This window comes from Staurois parvus, unplaced genomic scaffold (assembly GCF_062004578.1).
Source record: "Staurois parvus isolate SC_StPar_1 unplaced genomic scaffold, SC_StPar_1.0 ptg000031l, whole genome shotgun sequence".
Classification (NCBI taxonomy): Eukaryota; Metazoa; Chordata; class Amphibia; order Anura; family Ranidae; genus Staurois; species Staurois parvus.
Genome location: NW_028317827.1, coordinates 8,077,497 through 8,100,471, shown reverse-complemented (window position 1 = coordinate 8,100,471; position 22,975 = coordinate 8,077,497). Strand labels below are relative to the sequence as shown.

General features: G+C 41.6%; 1 protein-coding gene and 1 long non-coding RNA gene across 8 annotated transcripts in view; one reads left to right on the top strand and one right to left on the bottom strand.

The window, feature by feature from the left end:
• Positions 1-22,975, top strand: part of RBMS1 (RNA binding motif single stranded interacting protein 1) — a 487,977-nt gene that overhangs the window by 269,215 nt on the left and 195,787 nt on the right. The window contains exon 1 of one of the 6 annotated variants that reach the window (XM_089659937.1): positions 5,089-5,399. The exons of the other annotated variants lie outside the window; for them this stretch is intronic. Within the exon in view, the coding sequence (XP_089516063.1) occupies positions 5,349-5,399 (51 nt within the window). The 5' untranslated portion in view covers positions 5,089-5,348. Of the gene's footprint in view, positions 1-5,088; positions 5,400-22,975 lie in introns of those variants that run through there. 6 annotated transcript variants of the gene reach the window in all.
• The window catches only part of LOC149470795 (uncharacterized), a 43,056-nt gene continuing 22,148 nt past the window's right edge, over positions 2,068-22,975 (bottom strand). Inside the window, exons 1-2 of one of the 2 annotated variants that reach the window (XR_016307918.1) lie at positions 6,273-6,503; positions 2,068-2,336 (exon numbers count right to left, since the gene is read on the bottom strand). This is a non-coding gene — a long non-coding RNA (uncharacterized LOC149470795). Of the gene's footprint in view, positions 2,337-6,272; positions 6,504-22,975 lie in introns of those variants that run through there. The other variant, XR_016307919.1, reaches the window with a different exon arrangement.

Sequence of the window (22,975 nt, the reverse complement as noted above, 5' to 3'; positions counted from 1 at the left end):
CTTACTCGCGAAATGATGAAGTCACCTGCCGCACCGAGCTGAGGTACTTCCTCCGGCTGCCAAGCAGTGCTGTAAGTATTATGGGGTCAGTGTTGTAAGTATTATGGGGTATGATGAGATGGGAATGATTTAACTTTGGGAAGTGTGCCTGATCATTGAGTGATGGATCTATAAAATGTTGCAAATATGTCTCCATTAGGAATCACATTGACCAAGATTTCCCTTCACTTCCTGTCCTGTAGAGACAATAGGAAATGAGGGAAATGCCCTCTTGGGAACAATTTGTCCCCATATTGGCCTTAAATATGCATTCACCTTTGTAAAAAGGAAAAAATCTTTTTGCAGTTAAAAGATGGGTATTATTAATAATACCTATTTTTTATTAATACCCATCTTTTAACTGCAAAAAGATATATATTTTTTTCTTTATACAAAGGTGAATGCATATTTAAGGCCAATATTGGGACAGATTGTTCCCAAAAGGGCATTTCCCTCACTTCCTGTTGTCTCTACAGGCCGTGAAGGGAAATCTCCTTAGAGATACCAATGGCAAAAAAAGGACACCCCACACAAAAAAAATATATATAAATGTGCTATTCTTGTGTGTTTTTTTTTTTTTTTTTTTTTTTTTTTTTTTGCCCAGCTTCTAGGTTTTATTGTATTTCTATGGACTAGCGGATGATCATCTGCATTCCTTTTGTTTTTTTTGAATGGAAGAAAACCCTATTTCTTCCGTTAAAAAAAAAATACAATTTAAACAGACATACAGTCCATTTTTGCATTGGTAAATGATGCAAAAACAGATGTAAACTGATTAAAAAAAAAAAATAACGGATGTGAACTGGTCCGTATCTTCTTTGAAAAAAATGTGACTGAACTGTAGAAAAAAAGGAATGCCCGTGTGAAAGGACCCTCCCTGTCAAAGCTTAAAGTGATTCTAAAGGGGCAGGGTTTTTTTTTTCTGGAAAAAAAACAAACATCTATAGGTAGGTAATACTGCGTGTAGTGGTTTTGCACAGAGCAGCCTGGAGCCCCCTCTTCTCGGGTCCCCCACAGGCTCTCCTGGCCCCTCCATCCTGTTGGGTGCCCCCACAGCAAGCAGCTTGCTATGGGGGGCACCCACTGCTGTGTTCATTCACACGGAGCTGTGGCTTGGCCCTGCCCCCTCTCTCATTGGCTGACTGGCTGTGGTCCACCCCCCCCCCATTGCTGTGTCAAGCACATAGCTGGATCTCGATGGGACTCAGGTAAGTATTGAGGGGTCTTTGGGGGGGGGGGGAAGCTGCACACAAAATGTTTTTTTACCTTCACGCAAAGAATGCATGAAGGTGACCACTTTAAAGTAGAACTAAAGGTTTTTTGGGTTTTTTTTTATATCTCGGATAGGGAGGGTTATAATTCTTGTCATTTTTATTTTTCTGCCCTGTGTCCCATTGGGGAGATTTGCCTTCACTTCCTGTCCCATAGCCAAAACAGGAAGTAGAAGATTATCCCTGCAAATAAATGAGTTCCTTGGGGACCCCCAGGTCACCGGAACTAGTGTCCCCATTGGAAGATTTCCCCTCCTACTACTTCTCTGGAAATAACCCAAATTTTATTTATTTTTTTACTTTCAATGGTGAAAAGGACAAACAGAGGGTGAATCTCCCTAACGTCAGCATAGACTGCGACCAAAAACTTAATGGGAGTTCTAATCCATCTCCAAAAACAGTTTTACTTTTTTTAGTTCTACTTTAATTGAACAAGTTGACATTAGAAGCTGATTGGTTACCATGCACCACTGTACCAGACTCTGGGTGCTCCAATTTTAGTAAATCTCCCCCATTGTGTCATCGCTTTAATATTTTGAGCAAAACCTATTGATTTCATGGAGGTTATGATTGGTCTGGACAGAAAATCCAATAAAGTAGATGGAGCAATAGGATCGAAAATTGTATGGCACATCGAACAGTCTTTCCAATTGTGTTTTCCGCCCAGCCAGTAAATCGATTGACAATGCAAAATCATTCTGTGCATGGCCACCATTATTGAGCTATCTACTTTAAATAAATGAAAAAAACAAAAAACAAAAATGGTGTAATTTTATTATTTTATAGAAATTATTCTTATCAGTCTAAACATAAGATCTGATTCAATAAAAGCAGATCGATCGCTGGGATCATTAAGACTCCATGTACACGGGATGTTTGGAAAACCCTTCTGAACGATGGAAACTGACTGCTGGAAAACGTAGGTTAAAAACCGTCTCTTTAGCCCCGTTTGCATACCACGTTTATGAGCGTTTGCAGTTTAGAAGCATTTTTTTAAAGATAACCTCAGGAGACCTTCCAAATGCACTGAAAAACAGTAAAACAAAATTAACTATTTCAGACATTTTGAGAGAAATAGAGAGCAGAAGCAGAGCGAGCAGTATGTGTTGAGATGACCTGTCTTTTCTGGTTGTATTCACTATGGTTCCCATCATGAGCACAATGCGGCACGTTCTACCATTTTTTTTTTTTTTTTTTTCCTCCACGCAAAACCGGGAACTGACTGCGCTGGTTTACCGGGTCCATTTGAATACATGGAAAATGCTTTGCATGCATTTCTGATGATGAAAAAAGGCTCTGGACCAGGGGTGGACTGACAACTCATGGGGCCCCCGGGCAATAGGGGATCATAAGGCCCCTGTGCCCTTGCCCAAACTCAAAAAAGCCTATGAAAAAGGTACCAGGGGCATCTCATGGGGCCCCCTACTGACCCCGGGCCCTCGGGCAGTGCCAGAGTTTCCAAATGGTCAGTCCGCCCCTGGTCTGGACAGCATCTGGATATAGAACAGTTAAATAACGCTTCTAAACACAAATGCTTATAAACGCTGTTAGTCGCGTTTACAAGTGTTTGGTGTTTGAAACGCTGATAAAATCTACTCCTGAATGCAAGTTTGGTGCGTTCAAAAAAACGACTTTAAACTTAACTGCCTGTAAACGACTGTGTACATGGACACATAGGAAAACATTAGGGAGAGTTCAGGGACTGCTGAAAAAAAAAAAAAAAATGCAGAAAAGCTCCTGAACGTCAGTTTATCAGCTGCAGTGTACATGAGCCCTAAGCGTGTCCATACATGCACTGATCAGATCAGAAAGAAAGATCATTCCATACACTTAGCCTGGGTTCATACGGATGCGGTGTGGAATTCGCAGCGTTTTTTTTTTTTGCAAATTCCACACTGCATCTCAATCGCAACCCTGTTCATGCAAACTGCTGCAGGTGTGTATGTTAACACCCTGAAATCGGTTCGCAAAACGTGGTGCAATGTGCAGAATCGGAATGCATAGGTGTGAATACCCCTGCAATCCGATTCTAGTGCGGACCAAAAAAAGGTCCTGCGCCTTTTTGATGCGGTGCAATTGGAGCCATACAAAATGCATGGCTCCAATCACACTGCACACAACTTGCATGTGATTGGCACAGGAATGTGGTGTGGTTCCTGTGTGAATCACGTGATATGCCGCACCGCATAAGTGTGAACCCCGGCTAAATGATCACATTGATTCATACACTTTCCTACAATCAGGATTTCTGCCCGGATCAATTAATTAAATTTCCATGACATTGATATTTGCTAAAAGTGAATCGCTGAAACTAAGAATTTACAATTCATAGATTTGATCGTATTATCCAGTTCTGTGGAGGATTGCTCCTAGAGATTGGTATGTGTATGGCCACCATAATGACATTGATGAATGATTTGATTTCTTTTCTGATCAGTCTCTCCTGATGGGAATAACAGATCTATGGTCAACAACCCAACTGATCAACTGGACAATGAGGGGAGGGGATTTGATCAATGATTGTAATTTATTGATGACGTGTAATTTTATTGATGGGATGTTTTTTCCCATGCAATCCAATTATCTGATTGAAATATAATTGTGTTCTCGAGCAATGGGGTTGATTTACTAAAGGCAAATAGCCTGTGCACCGTACAAGTGCAATTGCTCCAGAGCTTCATAAATGAAGAAAATAAAGATTCACTTTGCAAGGAATACCCAATCACGTGCATGGAAAATTGAAAAAAAAAAACAACTTTTGCTTGCACATGATTGGATGATGGAAGTCAGCAGAGCTTCTGCTCATTTATTTAGCTCTGGAGCAACTGCAAAGTGCTCAGTCTATTTACCTTTAGTAAATCAGCCCCAATGTGTCTTGGTTTGCAGATTGAAGCAAATTTCTGCCCTGGCCGAGTTTGATCTGATCAATACAGAATGCAATTTAGATTGGATCTGAAGGGAAAACATGGCCAGCTGTTTGGCGATTTGACCGCTTTACCTGATTGGATAATAAAATTAAAGTGTGTGGCCATCACAAAAGGACACAGGCAGCAATAAAAACCTGACTGGGGTTCTAATCCTCAATACTCAATGTAAAAAAAAATACAAAATAAAAATTGTTTTATCACGTGCTGGGTGAGCATTGCGGGTTAGAACCTCAGTCATGTTTTTATTGCTGCCTTTTATGTCCTTTCTATGATTGCCATACATCAGTCTTATGCGTTCAATTAAAAAAAAAATTATTGAAATAATTCCTTTTTTTTTGTGTATTTAGATGGGCTAAGATGAGAAGTGGCTGTCATGCTGAGACTTGTAGTAGCCCCCCCCCCCCCCCAAGTAGAATAGATTTTCCTGGCTGACGACTTCTAAAGAGGTTGTGCAGCAGTTCCTGCTGCGCTGTGGCCCTGTCAGGTGATCTCCCCCCAGACAAGCAGTCGATTCCCCCCCCTTGCACCCTCCATGCAGCCGCCCGCTCTGAGCACAGGAAGGAGGTGATGGCTGCACTGTGGAATGTATGGTATGCTCGCTGGAGCCGACCATTCCCGGCACGGGGGGGTTCGGATCACATCACATCCCTGTGATTCCGGAGGAGCGGGGCGGACAGTTTCTCTCTATCCCGGGTACATTTCCCCCGAATTTTTCTCCGTCTGCAGCCTCATCGTTTCCTCCATACACTGCACCGAGCACCCAGGACACAGCCTCCTGGTCCTCCGGTGCTCCCCCGTCGCCTGGCATTGGTATGATCCGTGGTAGGTGGGATCGGCTCTGCGGGGAAGTCTCTGGCAGATCAATGAATTCGCTTTGATGGCAGTGTCGGCCAACTGAGCGGAGCGCCAGGCAGAGGGCAACGGGAGGAAGAGCGAGCACCGGGGGGAGAGCATCGGTTGGGCACAGCCGGGGTGGTGGGCGGAGTATAGCCCGGGACTGGCCGGCCGCCGCTGGAGAGAGCAGAGCGGACTTCGGGGAAACTTCCATACAAAGTTACCTTCATCCCTACCGGAGGACGGACGCGGCCGGGGACCCCACACCGCAACGGGGATGATTTTTCCAAGTAGCAGCAACCCTGTGAGAACCCCGTATAGGAAGCAGGTGAGAGATTCCCCACCAGATCCCCAACCTTCCCTCACCCGATCCCTGGGGATCCCCGCCTCCCTGATCCCTTCCCTCTCACCCGATCCCTAGGGATCCCCGCCTCCCTGATCCCCCAACCTTCCCTCTCCTCACCCGATCCCTGCGGATCCCCGCCTCTCTGATCTCCCCCCCCCCCCCCCAACCGATCCCGGGGATCCCCGCCTCCCTAATCCCCAACCTTCCCTGTCCACACCCGATCCCTGGGGATCCCCGCCTCCCTGATCCCCCCAACCTTCCCTCTCCTCACCCGATCCCTGGGGATTCCAGCCTCCCTGATCCCCCCAACCTTCCCTCTCCTCACCCGATCCCTGGGGATTCCAGCCTCCCTGCCCGATCCCGGGGGATCCTGCACAGTCCAGGGGGGATCTGATGTGGCTGTACAGAGGTGATCTCTATAGAGTCCGCCCGAGCAGAGAGAAACCTCCTATCCTGGGAGAACCAGAAGTCTGCTCAGGGATCTGCTGTCTTGGTTGCACAGATGGGATCTGCTGTCCTTGGTAGACACGGGGATCCGCTATCCTGGCTGAGTCGATGTGATCTAGTCCTGTAAGAGTCAGTTGGATCTTCTGTCCGGGTTGGACAGATGTGATTTGCAGTCCTCTATGGGATCTGCTGCCCTGGTGGTATAGATGGGATCCGGAGTCCTTTGCAGACACTGGAATCTGATGGGATCTGCTGCCTTGGTTGCATAGATGTGATCTAGTGCTGTAAGAGGCAATGGTATGTGCTGTCCTGGTTATGTGATCTAATGTCCCGTGTAGGCACAGGGATCTGCTGTCCTGGGTGAACAGATTTTAGGTTCTGTAGTTGGCATCTGATGGGTCTGCTTACCTGGGTGTGCACATGTGATCTAGAGTCCCTTGTAGGCAATGAGATCTGATGGGGTCCTGGTTGTACAGATGTGATCTGGTGGCCTTTTTTAGGCAATGAGATCTGCTATCTTGGTTTCAGGTCTAGACTACTTTTTAGGCACAGAGCTGATAGGTTACATATGTGATCTATTCTAGTCCTGTACAAGCATGATCTGTTGTCTTGGCTGTGCAAATGAGATCTAGAGGGGCAAAGGTCTGACGGGATCTGCAATAATGGGTGTGCAGATAAGAAGAAAATAAGATGGTGTGTGTGTGTGTGTGTGTGTGTGTGTGTGTGTGTGTGTGTGTGTGTATATATGTGTGCGTGTATGTATATGTGTGTGTATGTGTGTATATAGATATATATATATATATATATATATATATATATATATATATAAATATATATATAAATATATATATAAATTTTTTTTTTTTTCCTGCTGTCTTGGTTATACAGTTGTGATCCATTGCCCTGTACTTGCTCAGACATGTGATTTCAGTGATGGACAGATGTCCTCTATCCTGTGATCTGTTGTCAGGGACACATACATGTAAAGGTATTGCTTGGACAAAGTGGTGGGACTTGGGTGCCAGATGTGACCCTGTACAGCCCCAGGGGGATCTAATGAAATTTAATGCCCTGGCTTCACAGATGTGATCATTTTGTCTTGCATGAGAGCAGGGAAGATGGCTGTTCAGAAGCTGATGGGATCTGATCTGGGTTGGCACAGAGGAGTCAGGATCTGCTGTCTTGACTGCACATATTTAACCCTAATATGCACACTGGTGGACCCACTGCCCTATATGCATATATGTGGTGGATGTGGAGTTGAGGGATGTCTTTGGGATCTTCCAGTGTCCTGCAGTGCATGTGGGATCTGGTAACTTAGATACTGTGGTGTTGGTTTTAACCCATACTGAAGATGAGATGCATATTGATGAGAGATGTGATCCTGCATGGACTCGGAGTGATCAGGATCTGATGAGATCTTGGCTGTGAGAAATATAGGGAGGGAGGCTTGGTGGTTAAAATAATAATGTATACGTGTTCATTTATTAATGTGTATGTGTGGAGAAGACTTGGGGAGGGGAAAAAAATATATATTTTTGGGGGGAATGTTATATAAATATTTTTGGGGGGAACATTGCAGTACAATTTCAGCACAAGTACTTGGGATCTGCATTAATAATTGTATGGAGTCTGTAGGATGTGATGGAGCTGCTGGGAGATCCTTGTAATCCAATAAATGGAATTGGGATTGATCAATAGGAGCTGAATATCCCGGCTGTATAGGAGGTGGATGATGTGTGATCTGATCTCCTTAATGTACAATAAGGGGGGGGTTGTGCATTGCACGTTATGTCCTACCGGTATGATTATACATGCAGGGTACCCGGTGCTGTGACCTTGTGTATTACTCCAGGAAGGTGGGGGGGAGGTTGATCTTTGGCTTGTCATTTACATGATGACATCGGTGACCCTCTCCAGCTATTGAGACTTTTTTTTTCTTTTTTTTATTCATCTTGTGATCCTAAATGTGAAATGGATCCATTAAGTGAAACAAACTGTCCATGAGCTACCACAAAATTCATTATTTTAACTGCTCTATTGCTTGATCATAATGTATGTTATCTGTCCATTTGTAATATTTCTTCCTAAAGATCACACATCTACCATCATTCCTGGGGATGTGAAGCCTTTACATTTTTAGTATTTGTTGAGGGACTCTGGAGGATAAAAGGTTTAATTATCAATGACAAGATGCTTACTTGACAAAACAAGGTAATCGCTACAAATGTTTTGATACATTTAAAGAGCTTGCAGCAAATCTTGTAACACATCCTGCAATTGTATTAATGTATTTGTTTTTCTATATAATAAAAGTGAAAAGTTAGGGATGTATGTTATAATTTTTTGTATTTTCTGTAAGCAAACGGAAATCCGTGTTTGATTTTTTTATCTTTTAAAAAATAAAATAGCAGCAGGTGTTGACAATATGTATATTTTTTTTCTGTGTCTTGCGTAGAGGTTTTTTTTTTTTTTTTGTGCTTGCGTTCATTCAGTTCAACAAAGGAAACCCATAAAAATGCATTGTATAAAACACACCCTGCCTTGCTGCACTCTAAAGGCCAAATTGTTAGCGAAGGTGTACTGTAATATTTCACTCCACCTGTAACTCTTAATTAAGTGCTTCACCTTCCAAGTTGTGTGCATTTTCATTTGTTGTTGTCAGCGCAGCACAGGGTGTTAGCATTAAAATACACACCAAAAAAGGGTGAGGCCTCTTACTGGAAAAGCTCTTCTCTGTGCGGATGTGAGTTTTCAGGCCAATCTCGAGCAATTCTGTTGTATGCAGATAAGATGCTCTGCACAGCTCATTCGGGGACCTGGAAGTCATTGTGAACCAGCAACACACACCACTCTCTCTCTTCCGTATTTAATTCATTCAGAATGTAAAGGCTGACATAAACGCCTGTGTATCATCCTGACGTCGTACTGGTGGCATTGATCTAAAAGCTCCCTTTTTTTTTTTTTTTTTTGTTTTTTTTTTTGTTTTGTTTTCCAGCTCTTGGCTGATGGTTCAGGCACCACAAGAGCCAGACAATGGCTTTTGCTTAAAAACATGTTGCCTCACCCAATAAAAAAAAAAAAAAAACCTGTACAACCACACCAGATCGAGCAATAACAGATCTGTGATGGTCTTAGATGTCCAGGACTGCACACAGTCTACACAGACCAGGCCAGCTTGTGTCTACCCTTTGCCAAAAGGTGCGGGTAACCCACTGAACCCTGTTTTGCAATATGAATCGGGGATTGCAATTATTTCCCTTGAACAAGCAATTTTAAGGAAGTGTGGGTCATAGTCCAAAAGGTGTGGGTAATCCACTGAACCCGGTTTCTGATTAGGATCAAGGATTGCAATTTCCCAAGAACAAGAGAAAATGCGGGTCATAAGCTCATGTTAAGTCCCCACCACTTGAACACCCTAGCCATTGCAACCACCAATTGGATGGTTTAGTGAGGGTCTCGGATTGTTCCTGCCTTGGTTGGTGATGGCCTTGGCAGAGCATCAAGATGGGTGACCAAACGTCTGTCTAGAAGAAGGGAGAAGTGGTAACAAGGTTTCCATAGGTGAATTTTCAGGAGGATCATTAATGGAGGCTGGGTGCTGGTGGAAGATGGCACCAACTTTGGAGCGAGCATAGAGAGGGTAGGGGTAGAGGCAGGCATTTGGCTATGGGGTACTACTGCCAGCTTCTCTCAGCCACTCCCATCAGCTGGCAAATGCATGGGGGATGGGTGTAGTGACCTTCCCTCTCTGCTGACAGGCTGAGGTGTGTACCACTTGGCCCCACCACCCCTACCCTGGTGATTGGGGGGGGGGGGGTGGCTTGGTTGGTTTATAAGCCTTGAGTCCAGCAGCGCTGGGCATTTGTATAGTTTTAAAACTGAACTTTGGGGAAAGAAATTTTCCACTGCAAGAGTTAAATGCTCAGTTTATGCCGAAGGCAGAGGTAGGCAAATTACTATGGAATTGAGGAGCCAGCAAGGTTGTTTTAAGGAGCCGGCTCCATTGACAACTAAAGAGAACCTCCTAAATTAGGCACCAGCTGTAATTTAAGGAGCATTGACTTCCTGGCTCCTGGGATTTGTCCTGTCCTGGCCTAGGATACCAGGAAAAAGGACTTTGACTTGTGTAATCATTCACTCCTGCAGGCTTTCTCCATGCAGCCTCTGGCGGTCGCAGGCACTCTGATGTCGTCAAGTACAATGCAGGGCTTGCATTGTTCATGAGGGTGCTGAGAGTCTGCCTAGAAGCTGGAGCATCATGTTAGACCACAATGGCTGCTGAGGATAAGGTACTCTACTGATAAATGGGAATTTAACCCCTTGCAGTACAGGGGGGAGCCCCACTGATTTTTCTTCGGAGTCCAGATTTATTTATTTATTGCAGGTACTTGTATAGCACATCAATTTACGCAGCACTTTACACATATGTATTGTACGTTCGCATCAGCCCCTGCCCTCAAGAAGCTTACAGTCTAAAGTCCCTAACTCCCATTCCTAAATACCCATACTAGGGCCAACTTAAACAGGATCCAATTAACCTACCAGCAGGTCTTTGGAGTGTGGGAGGAAAGCGGAGTATCCGGAGGAAACCCACGCAAGCACAGGGAGAACAAGCAAACTCCAGGCAGGTAGTACCATGTTTGAGATTTGAACCAATGACCCTAGTGCTTCTAGGTGGAAGTGCTAAGCACTTTGCCACTGTGTTGCCCCGGTAGTGCGACATCCATATAAGTGTACCCAAATAAAGTAGAATTTCACGATAAACCTAGAATTCTTTTTATGTAAAAGTGATCCAGGCAGCTCTACAGAATTATATTGTGTTTGTGCACCAAATTTATTGAAGTGTACTTTTTCCTGAAAACTTTGCACTTCATAAACAGCTGCTCAAACATTGTGTGACACAAAAAAAAAAATGTATTCTCCAGAGCCTCTTGCTTTCATAAAATGTGTAATGTCTGGGTCATCAGCCTCCCACAGTGCCCCCCTAGCTTTCTGCAGAGGGTTGCTGTCTTTCAGAATTTCGATAAGTTTTGCATTTGCACCCTTTTTATTGAGAGATAGATAGATATGTGTGTGTGTGTGTGTGTGTGTGTGTGTGTGTGTGTGTGTGTGTGTATATATATATATATATATGTGTGTGTGTGTGTGTGTGTGTGTGTGTGTGTATATATATATATATATATATATATATATATATATATATATATATATATATATATATATATATATGTATGTGTATATATATATGATCTCAATAAGGATGCAGATGCAAAACTTACTGAAATTCTGAAAGACCGCAACCCTCTGCGCGTGTGTGTGTGTTTTTGTGTGTGTATATATAATTTTTTTTTGGGGGGGGGGGTTTGCAGAATTTTCCAGGCCCAGATCTTGATAAGGTTGAATTGCTCTTTTCACTAGTACAGCATTGGTAAATACAAGTTACCTTTTATTTACCATCGCTATATACATTTTTATGTAGATGGTAGAATTTGTATGACTTTTCTCAGTTTATGGTGGGAGGTGATGAATGCAAACCATTGCTGTATCTGATCAGCCATTGAAGGCTTATCAGAGGCTGCCTGCACTGTCCTTCAATGGGATTACTAGATAGGAAGTCTTCTTTGTAGGAAAGTTGGACTTCAGTGTTTCTGAAATCTTCCTTTCTTCTAAGCTTAAACATTTATCTATACATCATTTTATTCATGCCGTTCATTGCTAATTTTTTTTAATTAAAAAAGAACTCTTTAAAGTATATGTAGATCATAAAGGACTGTCACTTTAGTGGTGCACCGAAATAAAAATCTGGACCAAAACCAAAAATTCAGGATGCACTTGGCCAAAAACCAAAATGGACGTTTTACAAAAAAAAAGAAAATATATACACATATATATATATAATTGGATGTGATGTTGCATTAAGGTAAATTTTATCATTTATTGCCACTTTTTTCTTTCTTTTTTTTATCCACCCTAGAGGAACCCTTAATTCTTAAGGGGGACCCCTGTGTGAAAAATATGTAAAAACACCCCCTGTAGCCTCTTGTACCCTCTGACAGAAGCTTGTGTGACACAGCAGGGGCACAAATGGGAGAAAAGGACAGAATTTTTATCCTATGATGGGAAGTGCCTGAACAGAGACTTTAATGGCAGGATCCTTATTTTAATGAGAGTTAACTTTTAAAATGACTGGAAACACTTTTAGATGAGCAAGGAGGAAAGGGCTACAATAGACATACAACAGTCCCGATGAATTGATATCAGAATATCTGAAGGATCCCACATAATTGTCATAGCTGGTAATGGCAAATGTTTTCTCCTTCCATGTGCATAAATAAGATTTACTAAGGTAGACCATAGACTAAATGCAAAACAAAAATGGTGCGTGCTATTGTGCATTTTTTTTTTTTTTTTGCTACAGAAAATCCAACATGTTGGATCAGGCACTTTTGATTGCGACACAAAAATAGCATGTCGCAGCTGGCACACTGATGCAAATAACGAACAACCAAGAATTTTTTGTTTGGTTTTCATCTCCTATGTCCTGCTTAACAGCTACAGCCCCGATCACCTTTACAGTGTTGAGATTAAATGTTTGGGGGTTGCAAGTAATTTTTCTAGCAAAAAAGCTGATTTTGCAATTTTAAAAAATTGCCCTGGATGCAAAGTGGTTAATATGCTATCATCTTTGATATTCCCTTTTATAGAATTATATAGAGGTAGAGACTAGTAGGCATGCTGGATCTTGTGGTTACTCCAAAAATTCCTGCCTGCGGGTTATTTTGGCTCTGATCTAAATCTGCTGCTTCAATGTACACATTAAAATTGTAAACTTTTATAGCTCTAAACACACAAAAAAGCACAAAGTGAATCCTTAATTATAGTTTACGACAGCCCTGTAATTTAAGGCATGTACCGTGTGTTTCATCATTCAGGGAGTTAGGAGTGACAGGGTTGCCCTCTCCGATCAGCCTGGGAATAGCAGAGAGGGTTCTGGGTAATGACGTCTCTTGTGACTCCTCCAGGATCAGTGCATCCGAATATTTCAAAGGGGGAGATGGTCTAAAGTAAATCTCATGTTAAGCAGGGTTGTAGAGATGCAGAGCAAATTGAAACTGTGTACAAATTGTTTCTTTTTGGTCTTGGTGTATGTAAACCCTAGTGATGAACTATTCTTATTGGCTACTATTGAAGGGGTGTGGTTTATTTATTTTTTTTGGCACCAAAAGAATACAAAACTAACCACCAATCTATTGCAGTTCTGTTCTATGCCTTTATTATATCAGGCACTCTTATCAGCCCTGCTTAGTTCCCTGGACTACAGATTCCCCCCCTTCCCCATGTTAAGTCTTTTTCAGATGTGTTGGATCTGGATTTTCTCCTAATTGGAGCAGCCAGGTGACAGGTCTTTGTCCACCTTGCTTATGCCTACTCTGCTGTATGGGCAGCCGAATGCAAACTGGGACTGGCCATCAGTTTTACAACCCGACTGCCCTCTGATCCAGCTGCACGGAGGGGATCAAATCCCCTCTATGGGCAGTTGGATGCAAACAGATCAGCTGTCCATTTTACATCAGACTGCCTTCTGATCCAGCTAGATGCCTTGGTGATGTCCCTCCCGTGTGTGCGCACTGGAGTCTGTGTCTTGGCACAGAGCGGTTCTGTAAATGTAAACTGCGCAGCACATGCAGACAAAACAAATGCCAATGGGCAGGGAGAAGGATTTATGGCAGAGAAGACCAATAAGGCTTTTTTTTTTTTTTTTTTTTTCTGTCATAAAAATCTAATTTTTCTAAAATTTTATTTAAGGAAAATAAAATATCCCTATGACTTGATCAGAGTTGCATTGCTTTCTGGATATCATTAGATGCATTTAGCTTGAGATTTGGTGTGTGTTATAATTTAAAAAAAAAAAAATGGTCCCTGACTGCATACCCTTTTAATTGGGGAAAAAGCTTGAAACTTTGGGGCTGATTTACTAACACTGGAGAGTACAAAATCTGGTGACCAATCACATTCCAAAGTCAGCTTATTCAGTTAAGCTTTGACAACAAAACCTGGAATATGATTGGCTATCATGCACAGCGGCACCAGATTTAGTACTCTCCAGTTTCAGTAAATCAAACCCAGTTTCTCCCATTTTTAATCTGCTTTGGGGATTTTCATCTCACTTTTTTTTTTTTAACCTATTTCAGCATGGGTTTAAAGATCTAGCCACATGCATGTACAGTGTATCGATGTATGGAGAGGGTCCCAGTTTTTGCTGAGAATTTTTGCCACCCTGAATCTGGTTTTATTTGTTCTGTTGAGGAAACTGGAATTGGAGCTTTCTTCTGTATGGTTTATTTATTTTGTGCTCCGTTGGTATGCATGTCTGTGGTGAACTGATATCCCTGTCATCCTAAAATTCTCATTTATATACAACATTTTAGGGGTTAAAGCTGACCATCAGTCCCTGCCTTCAAGGAGCTTGCAATGCAATCCAATTTCCCTATCTCTCACCCATTTAGACAGGGACTGTCTTTGGAGTGTGGGAGAAAACTGGAGTACCCAAATGAAACCCCCACATCCAAAGGGAGAACATTCAAACTCCATGCAGATGAGATGGTATACTGGTTGGGATTTGAACAAAGTATCCTAGTACATAAGATTACAGAAACTAACATTTATTTGGTGAGATCCTGACATGTGACCCTAATTGATTCCTGAGAAGCGTTGTGTGGTTTTTTTTTTTTTTTTTTCTTTGCTTCAGGTCAAATGATGTTCTCCTTAACAGCTGCCAGTGTTTACCTAATAACCTTTTGATGTGCATCCAGTTATTTCAAGAGCCCTTTGAAGTGTGTGCGTTTTATTGCCAAGAAACTTTGAGTAAATCCAGCCAGAACTTTTTTGGATAAACTGGGGAAGGATTAGAACTCCAGCCGGGTTTTTACAGTTATCTGGGATGTCTCTAGACATTTTACCTAACTTCTGCTGCAACAGCTGTGTGTGTATACACATATACTAGGGCCAATTTATACGGGAGCCAATTAACCTACCAGCATATCTTTGGTGTGTGGGAGGAGGGGGAAAAATAATAAATATATATATATATATATATATATATATATATATATTTCCTGTGAACAGGACAGAACCCTGATAGTAAAAAAAAAAAAAGCAGAAACTCTAACCCCTCTGGTTCAAACCAAAAACTTTGCAGCACTGCTAAACCATAAAGTAAGACCTACAAATGCTAGAACAATGAGGGGAAAAATGATTTCTGATCCCTTTCCAAAACTGTGGGGGTGGGAGTCGGTGGCGGCAAATGGACACGCGTGCGCTACTTTTTTGTAAACTAAAAGATCTAAAATAAGCATTCACCAATACAAAGAGTCTATTTTGGTCTAGAAAGCAAAATTTGATTTCCAACCATTCCAGTATAAGGGGTATTTTGAATAATGATGAAATGACAATTGTATATAATATTATACATAAAAGTAAATATTACATTATAAAATACACAGTATATTTTTTATGTTAGTATTTGAATTTATTAATGTTTAAAAATGTTTGTATGGTGTGGTTTTTGTGTGCGTTTTTTTCTTTTGTTTACCAATGACTGCAGGAAAACAAAGATCCTATCTTGGTTATTCTTTTGATTAGCTTGTTTTTATTCCTGGCTGACGGTTCTGATATTCTCAGACGCAGTGAAGGTTTGGACGTTGGTGGTCCACATAGATATCTTTAGCTCATCATGCCGTAGAGCGAAGCTGTTGTCTGATATTTAAAATGGTTTGTCCTAGAAAACTAGGGAATAGAAATCTTTCAGTTTGTTCAATAAACTTGTCGATCGTTGTCTATGGTGTGCAATTTTTGACTATAGCAGCAGATATTTCACCATAGCAGACAGAATACCGGCTCATGTATGGCTGCCTAAGAGCCTAGAAAATACAAATGACACGTTTTTGCCTATTTATTGCTGGCATACACTGGCAATAAAGTGTTAAGCCTTTGCTGATTTTTCTTATCACTTTCTTATCCTGTCCATTCACTGCTGTAAAATTTGGTGTCCATAATTTCTGCCTCCTGAGTGGCTCTGCTACCTTGCAAAGTCTCCCTAGAGCCACCCCTATGGTTTCTGAACAGAATTCCCTGAAATCTCCTTTCTTGCTTTATGATTGGCTCACTGCTTTTCCCAACTGATCATGTTTTTTCCAGCAGGCAGACCCTCCCACTTAGCACTCACACTTCTGAGTCTGGTGAAGTTGGGACTCATTAACAATTGCAATCAGGGGTGGTAAAAACATGGTTGAGCTGCCTTTTTACTGCATCCAACACCCAAAATGAAAATGGTTGTTCAAATGCCATGACTGTGTTGCACTGGGGTTGGCAGTACTGCTGCTGTCAAAGCCTCCAGAAAAGTGGTCCACCGCAAATCACTTCAAAAAAGGGCAGCAAAGTCTGCAGTATGTGTAAAAGTTTGTAAGCCTTTGGGAGTGGCCTGGCTTGGTATCTGCAGAGCAGCAGCAGGCAAGAATCTGCAACAAAGGCTGCTAATATCTAAGGTGTATATTACCGATCTGAAAAAAATGTTTTTCCTTTTTATAATCTTGACAAAGGCATGTTCACTTTTAAATCTGATATCTATTCTAGGTAGGTGTGCACTGGTCAACAAGCCAAGTAATGAAATAACCTTGGTATTTTGCTGTTTTGCCTGGAAAGGTTTGCAGCATTTTTCCTGCTTTCTCTGAGCGTTTCCTTTATGTCAGGGATCAGCTTTGTGCGTTTTTAGTCTGTCAGGGATTCAGGCTCTTCAGAACAGATTGCAATGGGAACAGCCTTAATCCTTTCCTGGAATGCTCTTCATTACCAAAGACTTTCCGAGCCCTCAAGTCCTATCTGTTCTTTAGGATTTCCTGCCTTCCTTACTGATACAAGCATATGTTTTCTTCCCCCCCACCACCATGACACAAATAGTCAGTTCTGGCATTGTCCAAATATTGGTCTGTAATGAAACCCAAACAAATCTTTTACGATTAGTCATTATTTTCCCTGTCCTTTTTTTGGGTTCCCTTTTTGTTTACCAAATCCCTGAATACCATCTAGGGGAGTGATTGAGGGGGCTTCAAACAATTGTGCAGATAATTCAGATTATTATTTATAAGTGGAACTTTGGGTAAAATAGAGTCCCTTTCATAGCATGGTTGCATTACCTGTTCATAAAAATAAATTATACCACACTGTCCAGTAGCAATTATAGGTATATCTGAAAGCAAAGATATAGATATATATATATATTTTTTTTTTTATTTTTAAATGTTTGTGGGGGGGGGGGGGTTTTCCCCCCAAGAAAGGACAGGAGGGAGAAAAGGAGAAATTCACCACAACAATCCTGTGCGTTTTCTGCTCTTGATTTGAGAGGTTTCCGTTAAGGTCATTGGCTATTGTGAAAATTGTAGCTTGCAAAGCTGCTCTGGTCACCTTATCAGACTTGTCTCCAAAATGTCCACTTTGAAGCTAATTGGTTTGTTTTAAAAGGACCTCTCTTGTTACTTTCACACTTCAAGCAATTGCTTGTGCAGTGTAACTTTTTTTTTTCCTTTTTTTTCTTTCCCCTCTTTTTAAACAGATGCGTGGTAATTTAGTAGAGGTCACATCTATTGATTGAACAATTGATCTGCTGATTAATTTAAATGTAAAACCTGATTGGTGCGGGCTGAGTTGGGTTAGCCTCGGGGAAAGGTGATGCAGAGCATCTGGAAACTTGCCCCGCCATCTATACATGTTTTATATTTGTGAAGGTGGTCACCTAATCTCTATGGGCACCTGTGGGGAAATTGGAAAAATATGAGAAATTGTCAAGTGGCTCAATAAAAATTTAGAACGGTGAATGACACTGAAAAATGTAAATCGGTCAGTGTGAATTGATAAAGCTGTCCATTTTAGCTGAATTCTAAAAAGGCCTACACAATACTCACGTGTGAATGCAGCCTGTGGAACTTCAAAAATATAGAAAATAAAATAAGTGTGAGAACCCAGCAACTAGTGATAAAAGTAAATTAATATACTGCATGGTGTGCCATGCATTGGACAAATATGAAGAGCTGCTAATTAAAGTTCTTCTAAAGGCAGTAGGATTTTTTACCACAATAAATTCAATGCTAGATACTTGCCTGAGCCCACCATTCTTATTCCAGTGATGTGCATAAGTGAAGCGGCTCTTCCGGGTCTCTCCTCATTGGCTTACACAGCAGCAGCTGCCACTGGCTCCTGTCAATCAGCCAGTGCAAATAAGGAGAGAGTGGGAACACTGGGCCGAGCCATGATCTGTGTGTGAATGGACAATGGTTCATTCACAGGAGCGCGGCTTGGGAAAGAGCCTGCTGGAGTGTCCCCATAGCAAGCGGCTTGCTGTTGGGGGCACACAGCAAGGGGAAGGAGCCAGGACCGAAACAATATTTGGGCTGCTCTGTGCAAAAGCCTTGCACAGAGCAGGTAAGTATAACATGTTTTTGTAGTGTTGTGTTTTTTTTTTTTTTTTGTTCTGTTCCTGCACCCCCAAAAAAAGGCCACCTCAGGTGACCTCTTTCCTCAGTAGGGCCCTGTAGCACCATGAATGGTGTGACCCAAGACGTTGGTGACCACACATGGGGAAGCTATTGGTATACTACCAAACCAGGGGGTGTGGCTAGCTGGAGGTCCAGGTGTGTTGCTTTAGAAACACCCTTACTTTTTATGGTAGTAAACTTTAGGTAGTTTTGAAGTTTGTAAATCTGACTAAAGACAACTGAGGACAAGGAGAAAGATTTGGTTCTAGAAAAGGGACAGTTGAGGGCTATGCCAAGCTGCTAATATATATATATATATATATATATATATATATATATATATATATATATATATATCTCCATCTATCAGATTTATTAGATATTTGCACTCCCTAGTTATCGCTCGCCTTGACTCTTGTAACTCCATACCTTTTTACACAGGCTATCCCCCCTTCAGTCCATCATGAATGCTGCTCGACTCATTCACCTTTGTAACTGATCTTTGGCTACTGCCCCACTCTGCCAATCTATTCACAGGCTTCCCACTAGCCGAACATATAAAATTCAAAATACTAACCATAACATACAAAGCCATCCACAACTCTGCCCCCAGCTATATCACCAAACTCAACACACCTTGCCCAAATTGTCCATTCTTCTCCCCCAAGATCTCTTGCTTTCTAGCTCTCTCCTTACTTCCTCCAACAATCACTTGCAGGACATCTCCAGAACCTCTCCCATCTTCTTATTCCCTTCCCTAGTATGTCTGGTCAGCTCCTACCCTGTCTGCCTTTAGGCAGTCCTTCAAAACTCACTTGTTTAGGAAAGCCTACCCCACCTCCACCTAATAACTGTACTTCAACCACCTCCATCAGCTCATCCCCCATAGCCATTACCTTTTGTACCCCTTCCTACCTTTTTTAAATTGTAAGCTCTGTGAGCGGGGACCTCCTAATCCGTCTGTATTGTAACTACTTGGTCTCCCTGTATAATGTGCAAACTGTTGACTGTATATAAATCCTGTATCTTGTCCTGAGCTACATAATCCTTACAGCTCTAGACCAGTATGACCAGGAGTGTTCTTATAGTGGCCACAATGGATGGTGCCCTGCAGGATCAGAATCGTAGGAAGTCACCAGTGCTCCAAGAGAATTTTGACAATGATGAACTGATTTTACTAAACGTTGAGAATCTACAACCAATAAATTGGATGAATATTCAATTATCCAATCACAGGATTCAGTCACGTGCAGATGAAGCAAGTGAACAAGAATTTGCTTTTCACAAGATTGGATTGTTGGAGGAGTTGTTGTTATTATTATTATACAGGATTTAGCGCCAACAGTTTGCGCAGCGCTTTACAAAATGAAGGTAGACGTTGGTTACAATACTTGGTACAAGAGGAAACGGCCCTGCTCAGAGTTTACAATCTAAGATGTAACTCCATTTATTCTCGGCTCCTTTTAATAAATCGGCTTTGTTTTCTCACATTCTAACAGTTTGGGGCACCGCCGGGTTGTCTTCCTTAGGATGACACAGCGACTGTGTGCCCTGAGTTGAGCATGCGGGGCCCCCAGTTTCTATGTTCACTCAAGTGAGATGAGGTTAATTTACGAACTGCAAATTGGCTATTCACTTTGGAAGGGAATTTTTCCTCATCTCTGTGAATTCACTTTGTAAAGATATCCTTTCACATGCAAAGAAAATAAAGTATTTTTGCTTTTAATGTGTGATTGGCTAATAGAAGTCAGCAGAGCATCACTTCCTTTACCAAGCTAAGGGAAAATTTCCTTGCAAAGTGAAATGCTTATTTGCCTTTAGTAAATCAACCCCAATGTGTCCACAATAAATTGTCAAAAGGTATCTTTTGAAGTGCTGGTGACTTCCCACTTCATTACCCCAGTCACTTGGCATGAGTGTAGCCAGGCAATTTAGAGGCGCTTTATTTTTCACATCTACTCCAAAGTGTGTGTGTGTTCAGGTTGTTTGTGTGTTTTTTTTTTTTTTTTTTTTTTTTTTTTTTTTTTTTTTTTTTATTTTTGTTTTGCTTTGTGCAAGAGGTAACAAATAACACAATGCTAATTTGTGTGGTGGGGTTCCCCCCCCCCCCCACAATCTTCAGCATTGTTTTGCATCAGGAATTGCTACTATCAAAAGCTGGGGTGTGAATGGGTGCAGTCACATTCTCCATTAACTGCTCATACACTATGCATGATGGTAACTGGCTAAAATTTACTCCATGGGTGGCCTTGTTGCCATTCTCCCACCCAACATCCTTTGGAAAATTGAGGGAGCCAGAAAGAAAAAATGATTATTTGAAGGAGCAGGGTGGAAAAACTTTTAATAAAAAAAACATTTCTAATTGTGTAGGTGGTTTTTCATTCAGGAAACTTCATTCATTCCAAAGTTTAATGTAACAAGCAATTGATATTTTGCAGTACGTTTTTGACCAACATTTTCCAAGTCATCGGATGTACTGGGCTTTTTCGTACAAATGTTCGTATGCAAAACTATTCGTGTACTGCCCACCTTTAGCCTCTCTGAGCCTGATATGGCCGACCAAGTCAATACAATGGCTTACGTGCCCTGATGCAACAAACCAATAAACATCTTTTGATTGCTCGGCCTCTTTTATAATGCAGTAACTTAAATTTTAGAAAGTCGTTCTAGTTAATAATGCAAAGCAACTTGGGCTGCAGATTCAGTGTCAAATTCTAACAGCAATGGTGCACCTTAAACGACCCGTCTTGTTGGCTGTCAGGATGGGTGTGAATGGATCAGAAAGCAGTTCTCTCCCACCACGCCTCCTATTCAGAGTCCCAGCTGTAAATGAGGCGAGCACTGTACCCATAATGACTTTAGTTAATAGATGAAATATTCAGTGTCTCTAATCCTGTCCCAGCAGGGAGGGTCGGCATTTGTCTGGCAGTAAACATTGACTTCCTACCCCTTGCACAGTGTCCTTTTCTCCATCATGACCATATGAAGCCATGTCATTTACAACCAATCCAATTAGCGGGTTTGGAAGCTTGAGTAATAAACATGGTTTTTGAAAATCTGGGTGTGCCACTCCTTTTGTATTAAAAAAAAAAAAAAATGTATTTCAAACTCTGTCAGCCTGCTAGCAATCGCTGGTATGTTACATTTTCTATTTGCTTAGGTGCTGACCCTGCAGGGGGAGGGGAGGACACAGGGTCTGCAGACCTAAGCAATTTTCTGCTGCAAAATAAAGACAAAAGGGGTGGGGGGGGTGATGAATTTTGACTAAAATATCCACAAACAAGTCACCCTTGGGGATTTAATAAATTGCTGTAGAGAGGTAATTTTGCAAAGTTTCAGGTGTTTGCTGCTAGATGCTTCCCTTTTTTTTTTTTTTTTTTTTTTTTTTTTAAACTAAGTTTTTTTCTAAGCAAACTGTTTTTATAATAAAATGTTTAGTTATTATACGGTAATATTTAATACAAATATATAATATAGAGCATCCCATTGCCAATACCAATTTCAGGTAAAATGGATGAGTTAAATATTGGGCAGTTCATCTTAAAACGGAACTATATAGTAACTGAGCTCCACAAACCAAAAAACGCTATTTAATTCATTTTTAATATTAAAAGCAAACTCTCCTATCCATCCATGTCTCCATGCTTTCTTTTAAGACATTACTTTGAAAAATGTCCACCTAGCATTTTTTTGCTGTGGCCATTTTGAGTAAGGGAAGATGATTCCGGAGTCAATCCACACTTAGTTCAGGCAAGTTCCTACTTTTTTTTTTTTTTTTAAGCTAGCCATGAAGTGCCCAATTCCTGTGAAACTGGAGCCATTTACTACGCCACCAAACCACCTGTCTCAACAAATCAAAAGACACAGGTGGAAAGAAGCCAGCCAAATGGTGCCTTCAGCCAATCGGCAAAGATTACTTTAATCCCAGACAAGAAAACCGTATTTTACTTGCACATGATTGGCTGATGGAAGCTATCAGAGATTCACCTCATTTACTAAGCTTTGAAGGTTGGAAGCCATCAGAGCTTCGCCTCATTTACTAAGCGTGGATAATGGAGAATGAAGCAAAGCTCTGATGGCTTCCATTATCCAAGCTTCATAAATGAGGTGAAGCTTTCATGGCTTCCATCAGGCAAGGTTGGTAAATGAGCCAAAGCTCTGATGGCTTCCATCAGGCAAGCTTGGTAAATGAGGCAAAGCTCTAATGGCTTCCATCATGCAAGCTTAGAGAATGAAGCAAAGCTCTGATGGCTTCCAAGCTTGCGTGATGGAAGCCATCAGAGTTTCGCCTCATTTACTAAGCTTGCATAGAGAATGAGGCAAAGCTCTGACAGCTTCCATCAGGCAAGCTTAGTAAATGAGGTGAAGCTCTGATGGCTTCTATCATGCAAGCTTAGAGAATGAGGCTTGCATGTTGGAAGCCATCAGAGCTTCGCCTCATTTACTAAGCTTGCCTGATGGAAACCGTCAGAGCTTTGCCTCATTATCTAAGCTTAGTAAATGAGGTGAAGCTCTGATGGCTTCCATCATCAAAGCTTAGTAAATGAGGTGAGGTTCTGATGGCTTCCATCAGGCAAGCTT